We start from the raw sequence: 20,074 nt of genomic DNA on the forward strand, positions 1-20,074 counted from the left end.
ACAAAATTATAAATAAATACCAATTCAAAATAAGTGTGCATGTAGAAATCATGTGCCAATGCCACGTAGATAAACAGAAAATTGAATGAGAAATCTGTAAAGTCTATAGACAACAAAAATTAAAAGAAAAAAAAAATCCAATCAGAAAATAAAATCGAACTTTTCAATTTATCCTGTACACGGCCGCACCAAATAGCTCCACCCTTTCTTTCAACAATTTTAACGGCGCTCTTCCCTTCCTTGCTCCTTTTTCTCTCTCTCCCGATCACGCCGAGACCCATAACCAGAACCAGACCAAGACCCACTCTCTCAACCGGCCCTCTCCCTCTTTAGTCTCTACCCCACACTCAATTTCGTATAACCTCGCTGCTCTGGTCCTCAAATTCTCTTCCTCTTCGACCCCCTACCCACCAAAACCCCACCCTCGCCCCTAACCCTAATTCGCTTCGTCTAACTCAGGGCGGTGGAATCAAAGCCGGTTTATAGTAGATTGGTTTTTTGTTGCTATTTTAGGTAAGAAAGGATCGTGCTTTGAATTATTTTTTTTTTCTGTACTTCTCGTTACATTTCCGACAATGTTTTTTTTAAAATTTATTTATTTATTTAATTCCTTGATATTTTTAGTTTATTTAATCTTTAAATTTTCCTCTGTTTGATTGCTGGAGATATATATATATATATATATTTATGTATATTAATATATATATTTTTTATTAAGGCAATTAAGTGAAGCAGTTATAGTTGATGCCAAAAAAAAAAAAACAAAAAAAAAGTGAAACAGTTATAGTGCGCTTGCTTAACTGTATGTTTTAGATGCCATTTTGTGCATTCAGCCGATAAGAGTGTATAATGTGACCGTTTACATAACATGTTATATTGTGCGCGCGCGCGCACTTGTATGTGTGTATATACATATATGTATACGTGGGTTTGTGGAAGAAAAGGGTAAAAGTGGAAAAATATGTATATATGAAGAGGGAGGTGGGGCATTTGTACGTAGATGTATTGTCATATACAGAATACTGTAATCATGATTTATTTCATGCAGTTGGGAAGCTGTATTTGTTGTGTTATGGTGTTCCTTTTGCTGTACATTGATTATATATGTGTTTACAATCATTTTACACGTTCCCTTTGCCTCATGTGTGTGTTGGTTAAAAAAAACTTATCAGTCACCTTCTCCAAATAGCAAGATATTTTTTCAAATTGTTACTCAGGACTCGGAGTCTACAGTTGGAGGATTTACTTCCATTTGTCGCTCTGTATTCTAGTCAGATCAATTTGGTCTGGTCTGGTTTTCCTCTTTCTTTTCGTTGTAATCGCATACTTCATATTTCATTATTATTTTATTTTTTTTGTGCGAATTTTTTAATTGATATATGAAAGACATGCTTTTTATCCAAGTCTTTTATTGCAATAGAATGACATGAACTGTTTCGGATTTTTTTGTCGTAGGTGAAAGGCTATCGCTGAGGATGAATGTGCAACAATCTGTACAACCAAAATTATCTGCTAATGGTTTTGGCCGCCGAAGAGGTGATAGAGAAATAGGCACTAGGCTGGAGAATAAGTTGCAGTCTGGGAAATCAAATCCCAGCCGATCCACTAATACAGGTGAACATCTGAGACCTGGATTGCGTTCAGTGTTACATAACAGTTTCCTTACTCAGTTGATTATATAGGCACAATGACTGGAAGTAAATTTGGCGGTTATGTTACTCCTTCGCGTGACCGGATAGTATATGTAACAACATGTCTTATTGGGCATCATGTGGAAGTACAAGTTAAAGATGGATCTATATACACTGGAATATTTCATGCTACAAACTCTGAAAAGGATTTTGGTATGATGCTGTTGAATTTTTTATTTTTATTTTTTGTTGTATATGGTTGCAGTTCTTCATTCAGGTGGAATCTTTCTTACACATGCAATTTTATTTACCAAATTCCTCTAAAATCTACATGCTTGTAACTTTCAGGTGTCATCTTGAAAATGGCACGCGTGAAAAAGGATGGTTCTTTACAAGGGCAGAAGGCAACCACAGAATCTGTTAGCAAGGCTCCTTCAAAGACTTTTATTATACCTGCTAAAGAGCTTGTACAAGTTTCTGCGAAGGTTCTGTTGTATTTATTTTATGGTTATATTTGAAACTCTGCAATTTCAAATGTTGTTCTGCTATTGAAACAACTGGTTGATATGCAGTTGTTATGTCAAAATTCTAAGTATTTTGTTACAAATGTAGCAAGGAGATGGTCAAGATTTTTGCAATAGTAGAGAACTACCTGTGCTCGATGAAGTGGCCAATTAGTATTTTTCTATCTAATTGCTTTGAATCACGATGTTTCCATGTTTCCAGGGGGTGTCTGTAACCAGTGATGAGTCATTGCATGAAGTACAACAAGAAAAACAGCAGGAGATTTTGCTGGATTCCTCCATATCACAATCTCGATATGTGGAGGTGGGGAGAGAACTTGAACCCTGGGTCCCTGATGAAGATGCCCCTCAATGTCCTGAACTGGAAAATATATTTGATGGTCCTTGGAATAGGTTGTTATAATAAATATTTCTTTCCCCGAATATCTTGGTAATTTTTCTACAGTTCTAATAACTTCTATATCTTCTTACTTATTAAAAAAAAAAAAAAAACTTGCTATGTTATTGTTCCTTCCCCCATTAGCAGCCTTTTCTCATTTACTTATGTTGTTGGTGTCAAACCTGTTGCGCTGTTCTTCCCCATTTATGATTACCCCAAGTAGATTGCCATTAGGAACTGTTTAACCTGATACTACTTATAAAAAAAAAAAAAAAAAACTGTTTAACCTGATATTACCCCATAAATCTTCCTTTGGGGGATTCATTTCTATTTAGTGCACTGGTTTATTACTATTTTCATTTTTTACAAGTAAGATGGTTTTCTTATGATCAATATAGAGTGCACTGGTTCAAATAATACAAATACACTTATATGCATGCAAGTTAAAGAGAACTACTACAACCACAAAGAGATTCCACAAAAGTAAACTCACAAATTGACATGCCTTCATATGATACGTTAGATGTGCTTTACAATAAAAGTACAATCCGATGTACCATATAAAGTCACATAAGCTTGTGAGTTTACTTTTGTAGAATTTCTTTGTGGCTAAAGCATTTCTCACAGTTAAATACATGCATGCTTGTTATAGAGTGGTGCTTCATGTGCAATTGGGAATATTCAACAGCAATTGGGAATATTCCCAATTGCTGCAATATGGACAACAACAATTGGGAATATTCAGACTATTGACAATCTGAGAAAGCATAGAATGATTGTTATGGAGTGGTGCTTCATGTGCAAGAAAGCTGTGGAATCAGCGAATCATTTATTTCTACATTGTGATGTGGCTAAAGTGTTATGGGATGGTGTGTTTAGAAGATCCTGACTAACCTGGGTTATGCCAAAATCAATGGTAGATTTACTCGTATGTTGGACTAGACTTCATACTTGCTCTCAAGTGGCAACTGCGTGGAAGATGATTCATTTGTGCATTATGTGGTGCATTTGGTTGGAAATGAATGAGAGGTGTTTTAATAATGGGGAACGCAATGTAGAAGAACTTTGGGAATTTTATGTTCCTTGTTTAGTTGGTTTTCAGCGATTGTACTCAATGGAGGGGCTGTCAATGAGTTTCTATCCTCGTTTTCCTAGCATTAGAATGTATTTAGGTGTTTCTTTTGTATACTTCCTGTGTACATGGGCTTCATCTATTGCATTTGATGAATAAAATTTTTATTTATATAAAAAAAAAAAAATTCCATGCATGTGTTCATGCATCTTTCTCCTTTACTAAATAAAAAAACATATCTTTCTCTTTTTGTATGTTATCATACTTTATTTGTCTAAAATCGTCGTTGTTTAATAAGAGAGCAAAACTCAGTGGCTAGGCGATGCCCTTGCTAGATATGGTTTGATTTGTTGCCTCTGGGCACTTAAAGGACCAATGAAGGTTAAGAAATCTTGCTTGAGGAGTTACAATGAAGAATACACATCTGATTCAGCAAGTAAAATGATGAAAAGTAACATTGCTTTTCAAAATACTTTTCATTAGGCATACCTGAGCAGTGGTTATTGTGAAGGTTACGAAATCTTGCTTGAGGAGTTACGATAAACTATAGGCATCTGATTCAGAAAGTAAAATGATGAAAAGTAACATTGCTTTCCAAGATACTTTTAATTAGGCATACTTGAGCACTGGTTATCGTGTTGAATACTCGAATATTTTTGCTAGGTGATATTCAAATTTTAGAGCATTCGTGGTATTTTTTCTTCTGTGATTTTTTGTGTGGCCTTTTTAACAGTTTTATTCTGTGGTGACTGATGATTTTTGTATGGTTTACTTTCTAGGGGCTGGGACCAGTTTGAAACCAATGAACAATTATTTGGAGTAAGAAGCACCTTTGATGAGGAACTTTATACAACAAAACTTGAGAGAGGTCCTAAGATGGAAGAGCTGGAAAAGAAAGCTTCAAGATTAGCTAGAGAAATTGAGGGTGAGGAAACCCAAGATCTTCATTCAGCAGAGGTGAGTTACGCTAGCATCATTTACCGCCTCTAGAAATTTTCCTCTTTGCCAATTGGCCTCTCTAAACTCCTTGCATTTGTTGATTTGTCCCAACAGGAGAGAGGCATTTGCTTTCCTGAAGGTTTCGATGTGGATGAGGAGACTAGATTCTCGTCTGTCTATAGGGGTAAGGGGGTTGATGATAGTGGGTATGAAGGACATGGGGATACATTGTTGGATTTACATAACAACGAAACCTTTGGCGGTTCTGATTCTTTCATTACGGGGTCCACCGATTTGACTATTGGGGGAAGTGGCGATGGAGCTCAGATGTCTTCAAGCTCTTCCTCTAAGGTAGTACTATCTTTTGTCAACTGAAGCTTTCTTGATTAGCTGTTGTAATATGACTAGATTGTGATAATTTATGATAGATATTGTAATCTCATTTGATTATCTTTGGACCCATAAGCAGATTGGTGATTTTATTGGGATGTTACAATCAACCTGCTTATCCTTTAGCACAGTGTTTCTTTTCTGAGGATGGTTTTGATATTCCATTTCCATGATAGTTCAGCCTCTATTAGACAAGCCTACCTAAGAAATTCTGTAATATGATTTGAACTCCATATCTGAAAAATGACTCCCAAACCCAATCTTAGATCTACTAAAGACTAAGTATGAATCCTTAATTATCTTGGGTTGCCTAGAACCCATGGGCCACTATTATTTTCTAAGTCATGGAAGTATTGACGTTTTTGGGACTATTAAATTATAGATAGAGTGCTTATCAAAATGAATCTAACTCTTTTTTGAATCTAACTCTTTTCTTTGTGAGTAAAATAAATCTAACTTTTGGGAGCAATATTTAATTTTTAAAAGAATACAATTATGTACCTAATTGCCAGTCCTCTCTTCAAACTGGCTATGCTCCTACGTTCAAGTTGATTATCATCTTAGACCCTTGGTTAGCATCAAGCAGAACAAGTGTGCTTCGTGAAATTTGAAGCTTTAATGGGGTGGCATAATGATATATCCAGAAAGGAATTTGGAAGGGAGCTTGGGAGGCCTTAGGATGATTGGTAGCATGGGAAGATTTTAATTTTTATCTATTTATAAGTTCAGTTTTTATTTATCTGACAAGTAATTACTTATGGGTAGGTTAGTCTTCTATTGGTTCCAACTTGGATACTGATCCTTTCATGTTTTTTTGATCATTGTGCTGAACATAGGCCTATTTATTGAAGCAGTCTCCTTTCATCATTGCTTGGTTATATTTTGCTACGTTGCTGACTTGCATTTGTATTTATCACCATGGAATTCTGATTATGTTTGTAGTTTTTTCGTCGGTTTTCAGGAATCTTTCATGTTTACTGAATATTTAAAGTTCATTCAGGGTTATTGCATAATGGAGCTCTAATTATGATCCCTCTAATTTACTTAAGCTTGATTATTGCTCTATTTTGTTTAGATATATTCTGCTGTGTTGCTTTTTAATATATCTCATCTTAGATTTCTGCTTATGTTCATAATCCTCTCCCATCTATTTTTGTTGCAAAAAAAATATTTTTTTATTTCTTTTCTTTAAGAATTCAAATTTTTTCAAGAGCAATGCTAACATGGTGAAGACACTGGGTTGTAATTTCTAGAAAATGTTCACCCTTATACCCTACAATTTGTTCTTGATTTCTTTTTTTTCTTTTATAAGTAAATAAGTAGCTTTATTGAATAGAATGAAACTAGGCAATGCCCAAGTACACATGAAGTATACAAAGTGAGACACCTAATTACCATTCTAGTGAACTGAAAAGAAGATAGAAACTCATGGACTTTCCCACCCTTTAATACAATAGCAGAAAACTATTGTAAAAGAGAGAATATAAAAAAAATCCCAAATTTCCCCCACTGCACGCTCCTTGTTGTTAAAACACCTATCATTCCTTTCCGACCATAGACACCACATTAAGCACAAAGGTATCATACGCCATGTTACTGCCAATTGTGCACTGATATGCCTCCTGTTCCAGCACGCTAGTAATTCTACCACACTCTTAGGCATTACCCAACTCAGTCCGGCTCTATCAAGGATACCAACCCATAATTCTCCCTCCACCTCGCAATGTAAAAGCAAGTGATCTATCGATTCTTCATTCCTTTTGCACATGTAGCACCACTCCATGACCACCATACCCCGCTTCCTTAAATTATCAACCGTCAAAATCTTTCCAAGCGCAGCTGTCCAAGTAAAAAACGCAACTTTAGACTGTACTAGTGCCTTCCAAATACTTTTCCACAGGAAGAAAGTGGGCTGTTGTATTGTCAAAGCCTTGTAAAAGGATTTAACAGTAATCTTTTTTCTCCCCGTGTGAATCCACAACATACGGTCACCCCCATTTCCTCCTACCTTTGCTGAATACAAATAATTATAAAAGGCTGCCATCTCATCAAGTCCCCAATCCTGAGCATTTCTAGTAAAAGTGAGATTCCAAGTTACCGTCCCATTGACACAACACATCAAATCTAAAACTACCACTTGCTGATTTCCAGCCATGTTAAATGCGACTGGAAAAACAATGTGAAGAGGGCTCTCCCCACTCCAAGCATCGAACCAAAAGCGGATTCTTGCTCCATCACCCATCTCAAACCTAATATGTTTTTCAAAGGTGTTCCTCCCCTTTCTAACGAATTTCCATAGGCTTACTCCATATGACCCCTTACCCTCCTTAAAACTCCATCCTCCCCACTCACTACCATACTTGTGTTCAATTACCTCTCTCCATAGCGAGTTCCCTTCCATTTGATACCTCTACAACCCCTTACCAAGAAGTGCCTTGTTGAAGATGCTCAAATTTTGCACCCCTAATCCCCCATTCACAATCAGACAACACACCCTTTGCCAACTTATAAGGTGAAATTTGATTTCCTCCCCCATGCCACCCCACAAGAAAGCTCTAAACAACTTTTCAATTCGGTTTGCCACACCCACTGGTAATGGAAAGAGGGAAAGATAGTAAGTGAGAAGGTTGGAGAGAGTACTTTTAATAAGTGTTAACCTCCCCCTTTTGATAGATATAGCTGTTTCCACCCCGATAATCTTTTTTCAATCTTTTCTACCACCCCATCCCAAATGCTCTTTGCTTTGAATGACGCCCCAAGGAGAGTCCAAGATATTTCATAGGAAGTGAAGCAATTTTACAACCAAACAACTCTGCTAGGGAAGCAATATTACTCACATCCTCCACCGGTACCAATTTCGACTTCCCCAAATTCACCTTAAGTCCCGAAACAACTTCAAAACACAACAAAACCGCCCTTAGAGCTTGAATCTGATCGCTAACAACATCACAGAAGATAAGCGTATCATCCGCAAATAATAAGTGAGAAATGGAACTGACACCATTACTGTTGTTGCCCACCGAAAAACCTGTGATAAATCCCCCCCTAACGGCAGCTTCCACCATGTAGCTCAAAGCCTCCATTACTAAAACAAAGAGGAATGGTGATAGTGGATCCCCTTGTCGCAAACCCCTCGAAGGCTGAAAAAAACCACAAGATTTTCCATTGACTAGAACCGAGTGGTCGAAACACAATGTTTAATCCATTCGCACCACCTGTTTCCAAAACCACATATTCTTAACATATAGAATAGGAAGTCCCGGTCATAAGCCTTTTCCACAAAACTGCCTTTAGAGCTTGATTTCTCATCCTTCGAAACCTAAAATTAATAGGATAAAGACCGTGACATAACCCATCTTTGTTAGCTTCCAAACGTAGAAAGCCAGATCTTCTACAGTCCCCTCTTACTGATCATGGCCTTGAACCAGATCTGATTTCTGCCTTTGTTTTTATCTTGAACCCATCTTGTTATCCCATGTTAGACATTTAGGTTGTGTTTGGATGTTGAAGTGAGTTGAGATGAGATGATAAAATATTATTAGAATATTATTTTTTAATATTATTATTATTTTGGGATTTGAAAAAGTTGAATTGTTTATTATATTTTGTATTGGGATTTGAAAAAGTTGTAATGATGAGTTGAGATGAGTTGAGATGAGTTTGGTAACCAAACTCACTTACAATCATGATTTTCTAGCCTTTTTCACCGCAAAACCAAGACAACCTATTTTCCTCATATACATTATAGGGAGGAATATCCTGAAATTTTGCTTTATATTCCAGCCCACTAAAACCCATCAACAGTACATCTTTCGTAGCTAGATTTGAACTATAAACCCTCTACTTCCTGTTTCCATCCATAAGAATATCAAAGAAATAATATTTTCCTTCACATTTACCTTGTTTCTTTTCTTGATCATCAGTCAAACTTGACTTATGAAAATAGGTTTTTCCTAAAATGTATTCCTATCATCCCATGTTCTGAGGCTACCCTATCTTCTCAATAGAAGTTTGTTTTGAGCTCTGAAATATTAATCTAATACAACAATAGCTTGCTTCCTTTTTTTTTCCTGTTTTGTTGTTTCATAAAGAATTACCAAAGATATTTGTAGTGCGTAGCTATTGATAATCTTTTTAAAAATGTGTTTTGGGCATGCAGGATCAAGCGCAGTTTTCACAATCAAGTATTGGCTTGGATTTATGTCGCTCTAGTTCCTATGATCATGCTAAACAACTGGCATCTGAACAACCTTTTAAGAACTTTCCCGTGTCAGATGGCGAAAACAGGTTTTTGTTTCATGTTTTCCAGTTGTATGTTGTATACTTAATTATAGGTTTCATAGAAACGAAGCTGTTTGAGATTGAGTATGCAGGAAGCAGCGCTCTACGCATTATTGAGAGGGGAAGGAAGGTGACTAAGGATTTGTTTATCAGTTTCACTGCTGCAAAATGGGTTGCACGGTCCCTTGAAGGAGGTGTTCTAGCGGATGCGAAAAAGGACTTCATCAAAACTTTCAGTTATGGCAGTAGTGCCTATATTGCTTTTGTTTGGAGCTCCGTGAGATGTGTGGTGGTGGGGTGAACGCTGCAGGGGAGAAGTATGGAGTCATATGCTGAGGCTGTAGCTGGAGTTGCTCCAGCCATGGGAGGAGTTGCTGGTGAATCAGATTTTGAATTGAAGGGCAGGGATGGTATTTCAAAGGATGGGTAGAGAAGAAAGGTCAGTCAGAGGAGCTTACACAAGAATGGATGGAGGCTCTCTTTTCAAGGGGAGAGTAGTAGAGAAGATTTCCTTACCTAGCATATAGGAGGAACTTATAGCTGAGAGGGAGAGGCTTACGGGTTTAATAAATAGAATTGATTCAGATTTGGACCTGGATCAGGGAAAAGAAGGATTCAGAAAGGCCCACCTGCAAGCAGGCTTGGTGCTGGAGGGCCAAACCCTTAGGCCCATCTGCAAGCAGGTTTGAGGTCGGATCCTCATTGGGAGTTCATCCACTGCCGGCCGACACCCACCGGATGGGGTTACCACAAACTTGGTCGACGGGGGAAGGTGCGCTGGTGGCTGGTCTCTCGGACTTTTAACGGTGGAGCCGCCGTCAGACTCAAGAGAAGATGGGGTGTTTTCTGAGGCAGAAAAAGCCGGATACCAGATGGGGTCACCACAGACTTGGTCGACGGGGGGCGGCGAGCTGGTGGCTGGTCTCTCGGACAAGGGGGGGCGACGGTGGAGCCGCCGTCAGACTCAAGAGAAGCGGGGGGGTTTTCTGAGGCAGAAAAAATCTGCTTTCCAGCTCATAAGGTCATGGACTCTCCCCAAATTGTGCCTTTGGTGGAAATGGTGGCCACCTCGAGTTGGGAGAAGGATCCTACAGAGGTGAGGAGTGGCGAGGCTGACATGGAGGCAACGGGAGGCTTTTCTCAGCAAGCGATAGTCCCTCTAGATTTCTTTGGGACTGAAGAAGAGTTAGACATTGTGGGGACGACACACACAGCTCCTTTGGAGTGTGAAGATGCCTGTTGGGAAGACCCATTTCCACTGATATCCCTACACTCGTATAAGAACAGTAATTTCCAAGCCTCAAATTGGTTTCTGAATAAAGGAGATGCAAGAAAGTGTGGGAATTTTATGTGATGGTTTTGAGGACCAGCTCATTGCCCTTTTTGTAGCCATAGAAGTTGGCAAGCACAATTCGGGATCACCCAGGGAGCTCACTTCAGCTAAGAAGCAAGCTAGAGAACTCCAAAGGCTTGACTAGACAGTGAATGATGGTGCAAGTGGAAAGAGCTCTAACCGGGGAAGAGTGAGGGGAAGGGCAAAGGAAGTGGTTTTATGAAACCAAATATTGTTTCTTGGAATGTAAGGGAGCTGAATGAGAAGGATAAATGACTTAAAGTCAGAAATTAGCGTCGTAAATAGAAGGTAGACATTGTATGTTTACAAGAAACGAAATTGACAGTTATTTCCCTTCGTATCATTAGAAGTTTGTGGGGTTGTAGTCAAGTGGGACGTCATTATTTACCGTCCAATGGAGATCCGGGGGCATACTAGTAATGTGAGATAAAAGAGTGGTGGAAAAAAAAAGGAAGATTTTCTGGGAGATTACGTGGCGGCATGCTCGTTTAAGAATGTCATCGATGGTTATCAGTGGGCTTTTGCAAGTGTCAATGGGCCTAATCTTGACCGGTCTTGAAGTTTACTTTGGTATGAGTTGGCTGGTATTTGCAACGTATGGGACCTACCTTGGTGTATTGGAGGTGATTTTAATGTCACTTGTTTTCCGAGTGAGAGATCGGGTTGTTCCAGTTTCAACCCACCCATGGTAGATTTTTAACTTCATCTCTGAACAGAATTTACAGGATATTCCTCTTGCAGGTGGCTCCTTCACTTGGTCTAGCAATCGAGATCTTCCATCATGGTCAAGGATAGACAGATTTCTAATCTCACCGGATTGGGAGGCACACTATCCGGATCTCATTCAGAAGAGTTCCCAGGTTGTGTTCGGATCACTTTCCCATTCTATTGAATTGTGGGAGCATTCGAAGAGGTCCAAGGTTCTTCAAATTTGAGAACATGTGGTTGAAGTTAGAGGGTTTTCTGGATAGAATAAGACAATGGTGGTCTTCTTACCCTTTCCAAGGTAATTCTAGTTATATTTTGGCATGTACAAACAACAAGAGGAAAACAAGCGTTGTATTCTCTCTCCCCGTACATCCAAGAAAACCCTAAGGAGACCGCTTCCATCCACCATTGCCGGCGAGTGACCCCTCGCCGCTGTCACAGACAAAGCCGACGAGCCCCGTCGACTTCGCTGATGGCTGTCCGACGTTGGTCCAGAGGAGAGAGAAATCCTTACGAAGTGAGAAAACCCTAGATCTGTCGCCACCCACCCTTGCCGGCAACAGATACCGCACCGTTTTGTCACAGATAAAGCTGACGGACCCCGGCGACTTCGTTGAGGGCCGTCTGGCGTCGGTCCACCCTCCGGCGACCTAGATTTCTCTTTGTCGTCTCTCAGAGTACTTCGGCGACCCCCACGACGGCTCCGTTGGTCTTGCCGTTGACACAGAACGAGTCAACGCTTTTCGGCAAGTCTTCTAGGAGTACTCCGACATCAAGCAGTGGTCTTCAATTGTGTCCCTGTGTTGCAGATTTAGATTCTCTGAGATGACGAATGGTTGTTGAAGGAGGGGAGTTAGTCAGCATGGGTTCTTCTATAGAGTTGGTCATAGAATCTAAATCTTTTACATTGATGAAGGAGGGGAGCATGTTGGTTATCACTGAAAGGAGTTGAAGGGTGATATCTAAGCTGGTTCTGGGTTTAACAACAGTACAGTGGCTGGCCAAGGCCATGGAAGCGTGCACAAAAGATGAGAAACAAGATTTTTTCTCTACTGTTTAGGAAGGTAGACATAGTTTCACGGCGCATCGTTGCTCGAGGATGTTATATGATGGTGGTGGAGTATGGAGGTGGAGAGGAGGAATTTATTTTCATTCCTGAGGAGGGGAGTAGTGGCTGGAGAAGGATGGGGGAGGTGCTGCGTGATTTTTCCTTCAGCAAGGGAGGGAGTGACGGTTTGGAAGGACAAGGTGCTGTAGGACATGGCTCTATCAGGGAGCCGCGTAGCAGACATGTGGCGAGGCAATCCTATGCAGCAGCTCTAAAGATGGGTCAGGCTTCGGGTGTTCAGAGTGAGGAGGGTTTGCAAATTATGCCTCAAGACCAGCTTGTCGAGATGCACAATTCTTTAAAAGAGATGGAAACCCAACTTGGCAAGTTGAAGGCAGCGATAACTATATTGTCTACGAAAATAGACTAACTTTCAGTTGGAGGCAACATGGTTGTAAGTAACAAGATAGGCCCGAATCCTTTAAACTCAGAAAAAGGAAAGCGGAAGACCAGATTCGGCCTTGTCCCTATAACCAGATACAAGAGAGTATGGCGGGTCAAAAGGAAATCTAAGTTATTTGAAGCGGGGTCTATATTGGGTATTGGCGTAGAGACATCAGTGGAATGTCATTCGCCTCATGTAACACAGGATAGACTGATAGTCGGTATTACACTCTTGGTCCCCGAAGAAACTATGGCTCCCTCGTCAGAATTGAAGGAAAATTGTGTACTGCTAACGTCTGAAGGAGATGTAGGATCCCCTATCACCCTAGAGGTGAAGGGACTTACTATCACCCCAGAATCTCCAACGGAGAGAACAATGGAGTTGCTAGAGAACCTATGGGTTTGGCGTTGGTGCCTTGTGTAGAGTCGGGAGCGCAGTTGGATACTGTGTTTGGGGATAACGTTGCTCCCCTGGTCTCTCTTCCTCCAATAGCATACTGGATTCTGCTTAAAGTTAACGAGATTCAGCAGTTTTTGGGAATCTCACATGGAGGATGTGAAGATCAATTCAAAGAACTAATTACTGCGATTGAGGCAAGTCACGCGCTTGAAACCAAATTAAATTTCAAGAAAAGCAGGGAGTTATGGCGTCTTTCTTGGGCAATCAATTACGACACTAAGGGTGGTAGCTCAACTAGAGGGAGGTCTAAAGGGAGGGCATTGTGAAGACGAGAATCAAGGGGTTGGGGTTGGGTGTTTAGGTAGAGTTTTAGTTCTATGGGAAACAAGGGGTTGGGCCTGGTCTGGTGTATTTTGGGTTGTTTTTCCACTGGCTTTTTGGGTCATTAGGGGCTTTTTGGGTCATTTTGGGCAATGTGTTTTCTTGTATACATTCAGTGTATTTGATTTCTCCTTTTGATATATATAATTTTTTACTTATAAAAAAAAAAAAATTTGGCCTGCAAATTAAAGTATTTGAAAAATGACTTGAAGGAGTGGAATGCGCAAGAGTTTGGTAATGTGGAGAGCCAGAAAATTGTTCTATTGGAGGAGCTTCAGGGCTTGGAGGACGTGGAAGAGGAGAGGGTTCTTTTTGAAGCATAAATCTAATACTTGTACTCCCAAGTGATTGCAGACATTGAATGGTTCTCTTTTCGAAGGAATATCTTGGCGACAAAAATCACGAGCATTATGGTTGAAGGAAGGAGATAGATACATCAAGTTTTTCCACCAAGTGGCCAACTCACATAGATGAAACAATGCTATAGATACTCAGATGATAGATGGGCGGCCTTATCCAACCAAACCGAGATCTCAGACCACATTGTCAATTTCTATGATAAGTTGTTTTCGGAATAGTTTGAGTGGAGGCTAAGACCCGATGGGCTGGTTTTTGATGTTCTTGACCCTCAGGCTTTGGAACGACTTGAAAGGCCTTCTGAAGAGGTAAAGGTCAGGCTGGTGGTTAAGGGTATGGCGGGTGATAATACGCCAGGCCCTGATGGCTTTTCCATGGCCTTTTTTCAGACTTGTTGGGATGTGCTTAAAGATGATATCATGGAGGTTTTCCATGAATTTCATGGATGCAGGTGGGAAAATTCTTAATGCAACTTTTTAGCACTCATTCCTAAAAAGCCTGGCACAGTAGAGGTGAAAGATTTTCGTCCCATTAGTCTGGTGGGTGGGCTATACAAAATTTTATCCAAAGTATTGGTGAACAGGTTGAGCAAGGTGATGGAAAGCTTGATTTGGAAGCCTCAAAATGCATTTGTTCAAGGTAAGCTATCCTTGACTCGGTACTTATAGCCAATGAATGTCTGGAGAGTCGTATTAAATCGGGAGAGCCGGAACTCCTATGTAAGTTAGACATGGAGAAAGCTTATAATCACGTCAATTGGAGCTTCTACTTTATATGCTTGAGAGATGTTTCTTTAGCACTAAATGGTGTTCTTGTATCCATCATTGTATCTCTACGGCCTGCTTCTCTGTATTGGTAAACGGTATGTCAAAATGTTTTTTCAAAAGCTTCCGAGGTTCGCGACAAGGGACCCTCTTTCTCCGCTTCTCTTTGTCTATGATGGAAGCTTTCAGCAAGATGATTTCAGGGGTCGTGGTGGGTGGGTTCCTATCAGGATTCTCAGTGGGAGAAGCAATTTCAGGTTCGCTTAATATTTCTCATATACTATTTGTTAATGATACTCTAATCTTGTGTGAGGCCAGACATTAGCAAATTCGAGCATTGAGGGCTCTCTTATTATGCTTTGAAGCCGTGTCAAGGTTGAAGGTCAATTTGGTTAAATCAGAGGTAGTGTCAGTGGGGTATGCACCCAATATGGAGAGTTTGGTGTCCATCTTGGACTGTAAGATATCTCAGTTGCCCATGAAATATCCTGGCCTTCCATTGGGTGCGGCGTTCAAGTCAAAATCCATGTGGGACGATGTGCTAGAAAAAATGGAGAAGAAATTAGCTAGTTGGAAGCGGATGTACTTCTCTAAAGGGGACGAGATAACTCTCATCAAAAGCACTCTTTCTAATTTGCAAACATATTTCCTTTGATTTTTTTTGCTCCCCGCCAAGGTGACTCATCGCATGGAAAAACTCCAACGTGATTTTCTTTAGGGAGGGATAAAGGACGAGTTTAAATTTCACTTGGTGAGATGGGCCACAATTTGCTCCCTCGTCAAAGAAGGAGGCTTGGGTATTCGGAATTTGAAATCTTTCAACAAAGTCTTACTTGGCAAATGGTTATGAAGATATCACCAAGAATGGGAGGCCTTGTGGCGAACCGTCATTGCTTTGAAGCACGGGGAATCATGGGGAGGGTGGTGTTCCAATGAGGTGAGTGGGCCTCATGGAGTTGGGCTTTGGAAACATGTTAGAAGAGGGTGGGACACCTATGCAGCACATACTTGCTTCAAAGTTGACAACAAAGTGAAGGTAAAATTTTGGCACGACTTATGGTGCGGTGATCAGGTACTAAAGGAAGTTTTTCCACAAGTCTATGGCTTAGCAAGAAGGAAAGAAGATCAACAGCAGATTTAGTTATCATTTCCAATGGCCTTCCCCAATGGAACTTTACTTTCCTTAGAGATGCACAAGATTGGGAGATTGATGACTTTTCAGTCTTTTTTGACCTTTTGTACTCCACTCGTGTGTCGGGGGAAGGTGAAGACAAGATTTATTGGCGCCCCTCTAAGAAGGGAGTTTTTACGGCCCGTTCTTTCTACCATTCCTTGATCATGCACAACTAAGACCCGTTCCCATGGAAGAGCATTTGGAAGACAAAGGCACCTCCTCTAAAGACAGTTTTTTTTTTTGTATGGACAACCTCTTTGGGATTCTTACTATAGATAGCCTGAGAAAACTTGGCATTAGCTATAGACTGGTGTTATATGTGTAACAAGAGCGAAGAGTCCACTGACCATCTATTACTGCATTGTGAGATTGCCATGACCTTATGGACTGAAGTCTTTGCACGATCGGGGTTAGCGTGGGTGATGCCAGAAAGGGTATGTGATTTTTCAGCCTCTTGGAGAGGTGTTAGGGGCAACTCTCAAATTGCATCTGAATGGAAGATGTTACCTATTTGTCTATGGTGGTGCATTTGGAGGGAGTGGAACGCAAGATGCTTTGAAGATGAAGAGAGATCAATGGAAGAGCTTAGAATTTTTTTTTCAATACTTTACTCTATTAGTCGATTGTAATTGATTTTCATGGTAGGTCTTTTCATACTTTGTCTCTCTTTTGATCAATAAAAATTTGTTTACTGATAAAAAAAATAAAAAACTTAATTACAGGTTTCATTGAGAGATTAACTGCTCATGGGTTCATGAGAATGGGTTTCCCTAATGTAATTATTTAAACATGAAGTTTTGCCTTTTTTCTGATTTATTAAATTTAGCATTTTAAATTTGTAGGAACCAGGAAAATGCAGACAGTGAACAGCGTGGAGGCAATAATAATGCCCATGAGTTGACAGAGAAGATGATAGTGAGTTAGATTCCTTAACTAATATGATTTTCCTTATGGTAACTTGGGGATGCCTCATGATCACTTAGTTGCTTTTAACATACATGTTTTGCGTTTTTATTTGCACTAATGCAGCTAGCTGAGGATGCTCAATTGTCAAAAGCTGAGGGTGAGTGAAGCTTCTTGCCCATATGTATGCCAAATATGGCTACTTACATTTAAGCATGAAACTAATTTTCATAGGATGTTAATGTTTTGCTCAAAATATGATTTTGGTCTGCGAATGGTGTTAGCTCTTAACTCCATTCCTATTGATTGTTTCAGTTTAGTCTTGCAGTTTCACAAACACCTAAATGTTACCTTCTTAACAATTACTAATAAATGTGGCATGTCTATTTGCTGGTTTCAGATAATTAAATATTTGGAGACGTGAATTTAAGCTTTGTGACACCTAGCACGAGTACTACTTGTCTCTCTATATATTTTTTTTGAGATTTGTATATAGCTTAACGTGTCATACCCGTATTAGAAGGATGTGCAAAGAAAAAAGTGTAAGTGAGGGTAAGAATAGGGTAAGAACTAAATGGAATAATCACTGCTTCATGGATGAAACTGAAATCTGATACATAACTTAAGGAGTAAGCTTGTATTCTGATATAGTATTTATGATTTGAATGACTTGCTGTTTGGATTTACCTTCATTGAATTTTTTCCTTCACAAGAGAGCTTACTTTAACATCAGTCTTTACTCTTATTGAACTTCTTTCCTCTATATCATCTGAATGCTATTGCTACTGCAGAACTAAACATAATCTGACTATGGCACATTGTTTAACATAGATTCATGACCCATGACATATTAATAACTACCATTTAAAATGAGCAACGCTTGCTGTCTGGATTTACCTTACGGCATTGCTTTTATAAGAAGGGGGTTTACCCCGATAAGCTACTCTGCTTGCTTAGCTGTTTCCACTATCAGTTATATCATCTTCTGAATACTGCATAATGGTTGTTTTGCAATCTCAAACTTAGTAGTAAACTATGGTACATTTATTTTTATGCAGATTCACAGCCACAGCTGGATGTGAAGAAAGAAGGCTCTGATATAGGGGGATTATCCCATTCTGTCACTTATGCTTCATCATCTAGTGTTCCAGCGAAGGATCATGAAAAGACAAATTTTCCTGGTGAGCAGTCTGAGGTTGTGCGATCTGGAAAAGTGCATGGAGAAACACAATCTCTAATCTCTCGTGGACAATCTGGTACTTCTACGTCGTCCAGTTCAGATAGTGTAGGCGGGGCCCCAGCTATAAGTGGACTTGATTTATCACCAAGTTCATCAGTGGGCTCGTTATCTTCTGAAAAGTCAACCCTAAATCCCCATGCTAAGGTTTGACTGATTGGATCTTGCATGTTTCTCTTGCTTAGTAGACATCAGGGCACTTAGTAGGGCAAATATGGGCATTGTACTATTGGTAATGCATATCCATTTCATGAGTGTGTAGTAAGCATTATGTTCTTAGAAAAAAAAAAGGGAATGTTTTGTTCCAGGTGTGTTTCTCACTTTCTTCTCTTATTTATGACCAGGAATTCAAACTCAATCCTCATGCAAAGAGTTTCACCCCATCTCAGATGCCTGTCAGGCCTCAGTCCCCTGTTTCTGATGGTTCATTATATTTCCCACCAAATGTGTCTGCTGTACCGCATATGCCTGGCATGCCTATGGGCGTTGGAGTAAGTATACTAACTCAAAATTACTCCCCCCTGCCTGTTTGCAACTTTTCATATTTGATCACATTAAGCATCTAAGCTTCCCCGTCTGGTTTGATTAAAAGATTGGAGCACATATTCTAAAAAATATGCCAGGATAGGTAAAATGGCACATTTGTTATTTGCATTTGGTTCTGCACGATTGTGTGTATTTAACTTTCTTGGTGTGCGACAGATTGGACACTCATTTCACGGGCACCAGCCTGTCATGTATAACCCACAGGTTGCACCAATGCAATCGCCACCTTCATATTTTCCTGCTAATGGCCCTCAGGTGCGACATGATTCAGAACTTTATGTTGGAGGCTACATAAGAATTCTTGTAAAGGTGTTGTCTTAGTATAAGTTAATACTTTGGCATTGATTACTTATTTCTCTCTATTTGCAGTATGGGCCACAGATGCTTCTTGGCCACCATAGGCAAGTTTTATACATGCAAGGCTACCAACCTGTAAGCTACTTTGTTATCATTTTTTGAGTTGTTATTGTCTTGGTTCAAAAATTCATATTTTCTCTGAGATTTTAAAATTTTGAAGCAGCTCAATTTTCTTTTTCTTTTTTTTTTTTTTTTTTGTTTCGGGATGGGGTTTGGAGTATGTTGTATACTACAAAACATCTGGTGCACTTCTCTTTCGGAATAGGATTGATCTAGGTTACTAATTGAATTGCTTGCTGTTCTCTTACAGGAAATGCCTTACAAAGGGCGAGATTTTTAGGACGTTGGCTGAACATGGACAGAGCCGGTTTGGAGTTGAGAGAAGTTGATTCCTCTATGGTGTCATATCTCAACAGTGCTTAAATTTTGGTCAAGATGTGAATCTCCAAATCTTATGTATTTCTTCATACATCATTATGGTAATAAATGATGGCTTAGGCTCACCTATGTTTTAATGGCACTCGATATTTTAAAAAAAAAAAGAAAAGAAAAAGATGTCCTCTAATTCATGATTTTAGTCTGTGAACAATGGTTGTCTGTTGACATTTTTTTCAGTTAAGTTTATATGCAAAAAATGATTATTGTTTTATGTTGTTCCCACTGATGTTTTGAAGTGCCGGTTCAGATTTGCTCCTTTCAACTTATGTCGTTGCCACGTATATTTATTGGCGGTGTTAGATGTAGTGCATCATATCTATTTTGACTCGATTCTAATCAGTTTATCCTTTGTTTTGTGAAATCTCTCGTGTTTTCCATCTATCTGGCCTCGTTTAGTTACGCAATTCAAATAAGGCGAGATAAGATATTTTGTTAAAAGTTAAATAAAATATCGTTATAATATTATTTTTATTTTAGGATTTGAAGAAATTAAATTATTTATTATATTTTATGTGAGAGTTTAAAAAAATTATAATGATTATATAAGATGAGATAATTTGATTTTGTATAATTAAATCTGTCCTGAAATTATACTTCCCTACATTAAGATGGCCTAAAAGAATTACACTTGCATGATTGTCTAAAAATATAAGTCATGAATATGCATGCCATTAAAATCTCTTAGTGCTACTAGAGAGACAAAATAATTTTACAAGCGGACGTGTCACTCTCACATTAGTTGAAGTT

The 20,074-nt window shown here is 39.4% G+C and overlaps 1 protein-coding gene across 1 annotated transcript; it reads left to right on the forward strand.

Annotated features, from left to right (window-relative positions):
- Nucleotides 1-205: 205 nt before the first annotated feature.
- Nucleotides 206-19,589, forward strand: LOC109005306 (polyadenylate-binding protein-interacting protein 3-like). The gene is made up of 15 exons (XM_018984164.2): nucleotides 206-513; nucleotides 1,456-1,614; nucleotides 1,683-1,844; nucleotides 1,980-2,116; nucleotides 2,358-2,548; nucleotides 4,386-4,563; nucleotides 4,660-4,896; nucleotides 9,095-9,222; nucleotides 16,689-16,761; nucleotides 16,876-16,909; nucleotides 17,808-18,133; nucleotides 18,331-18,477; nucleotides 18,689-18,787; nucleotides 18,902-18,964; nucleotides 19,200-19,589. The coding sequence occupies exons 2-15, from the start codon at nucleotides 1,476-1,478 to the stop codon at nucleotides 19,227-19,229; spliced, it is 1,944 nt and encodes a 647-aa protein (XP_018839709.1). The 5' UTR covers nucleotides 206-513; nucleotides 1,456-1,475; the 3' UTR covers nucleotides 19,230-19,589.
- Nucleotides 19,590-20,074: the final 485 nt, after the last annotated feature.

The sequence above is a fragment of the Juglans regia genome, chromosome 12 (assembly GCF_001411555.2).
Source record: "Juglans regia cultivar Chandler chromosome 12, Walnut 2.0, whole genome shotgun sequence".
Taxonomy (NCBI): Eukaryota; Viridiplantae; Streptophyta; class Magnoliopsida; order Fagales; family Juglandaceae; genus Juglans; species Juglans regia.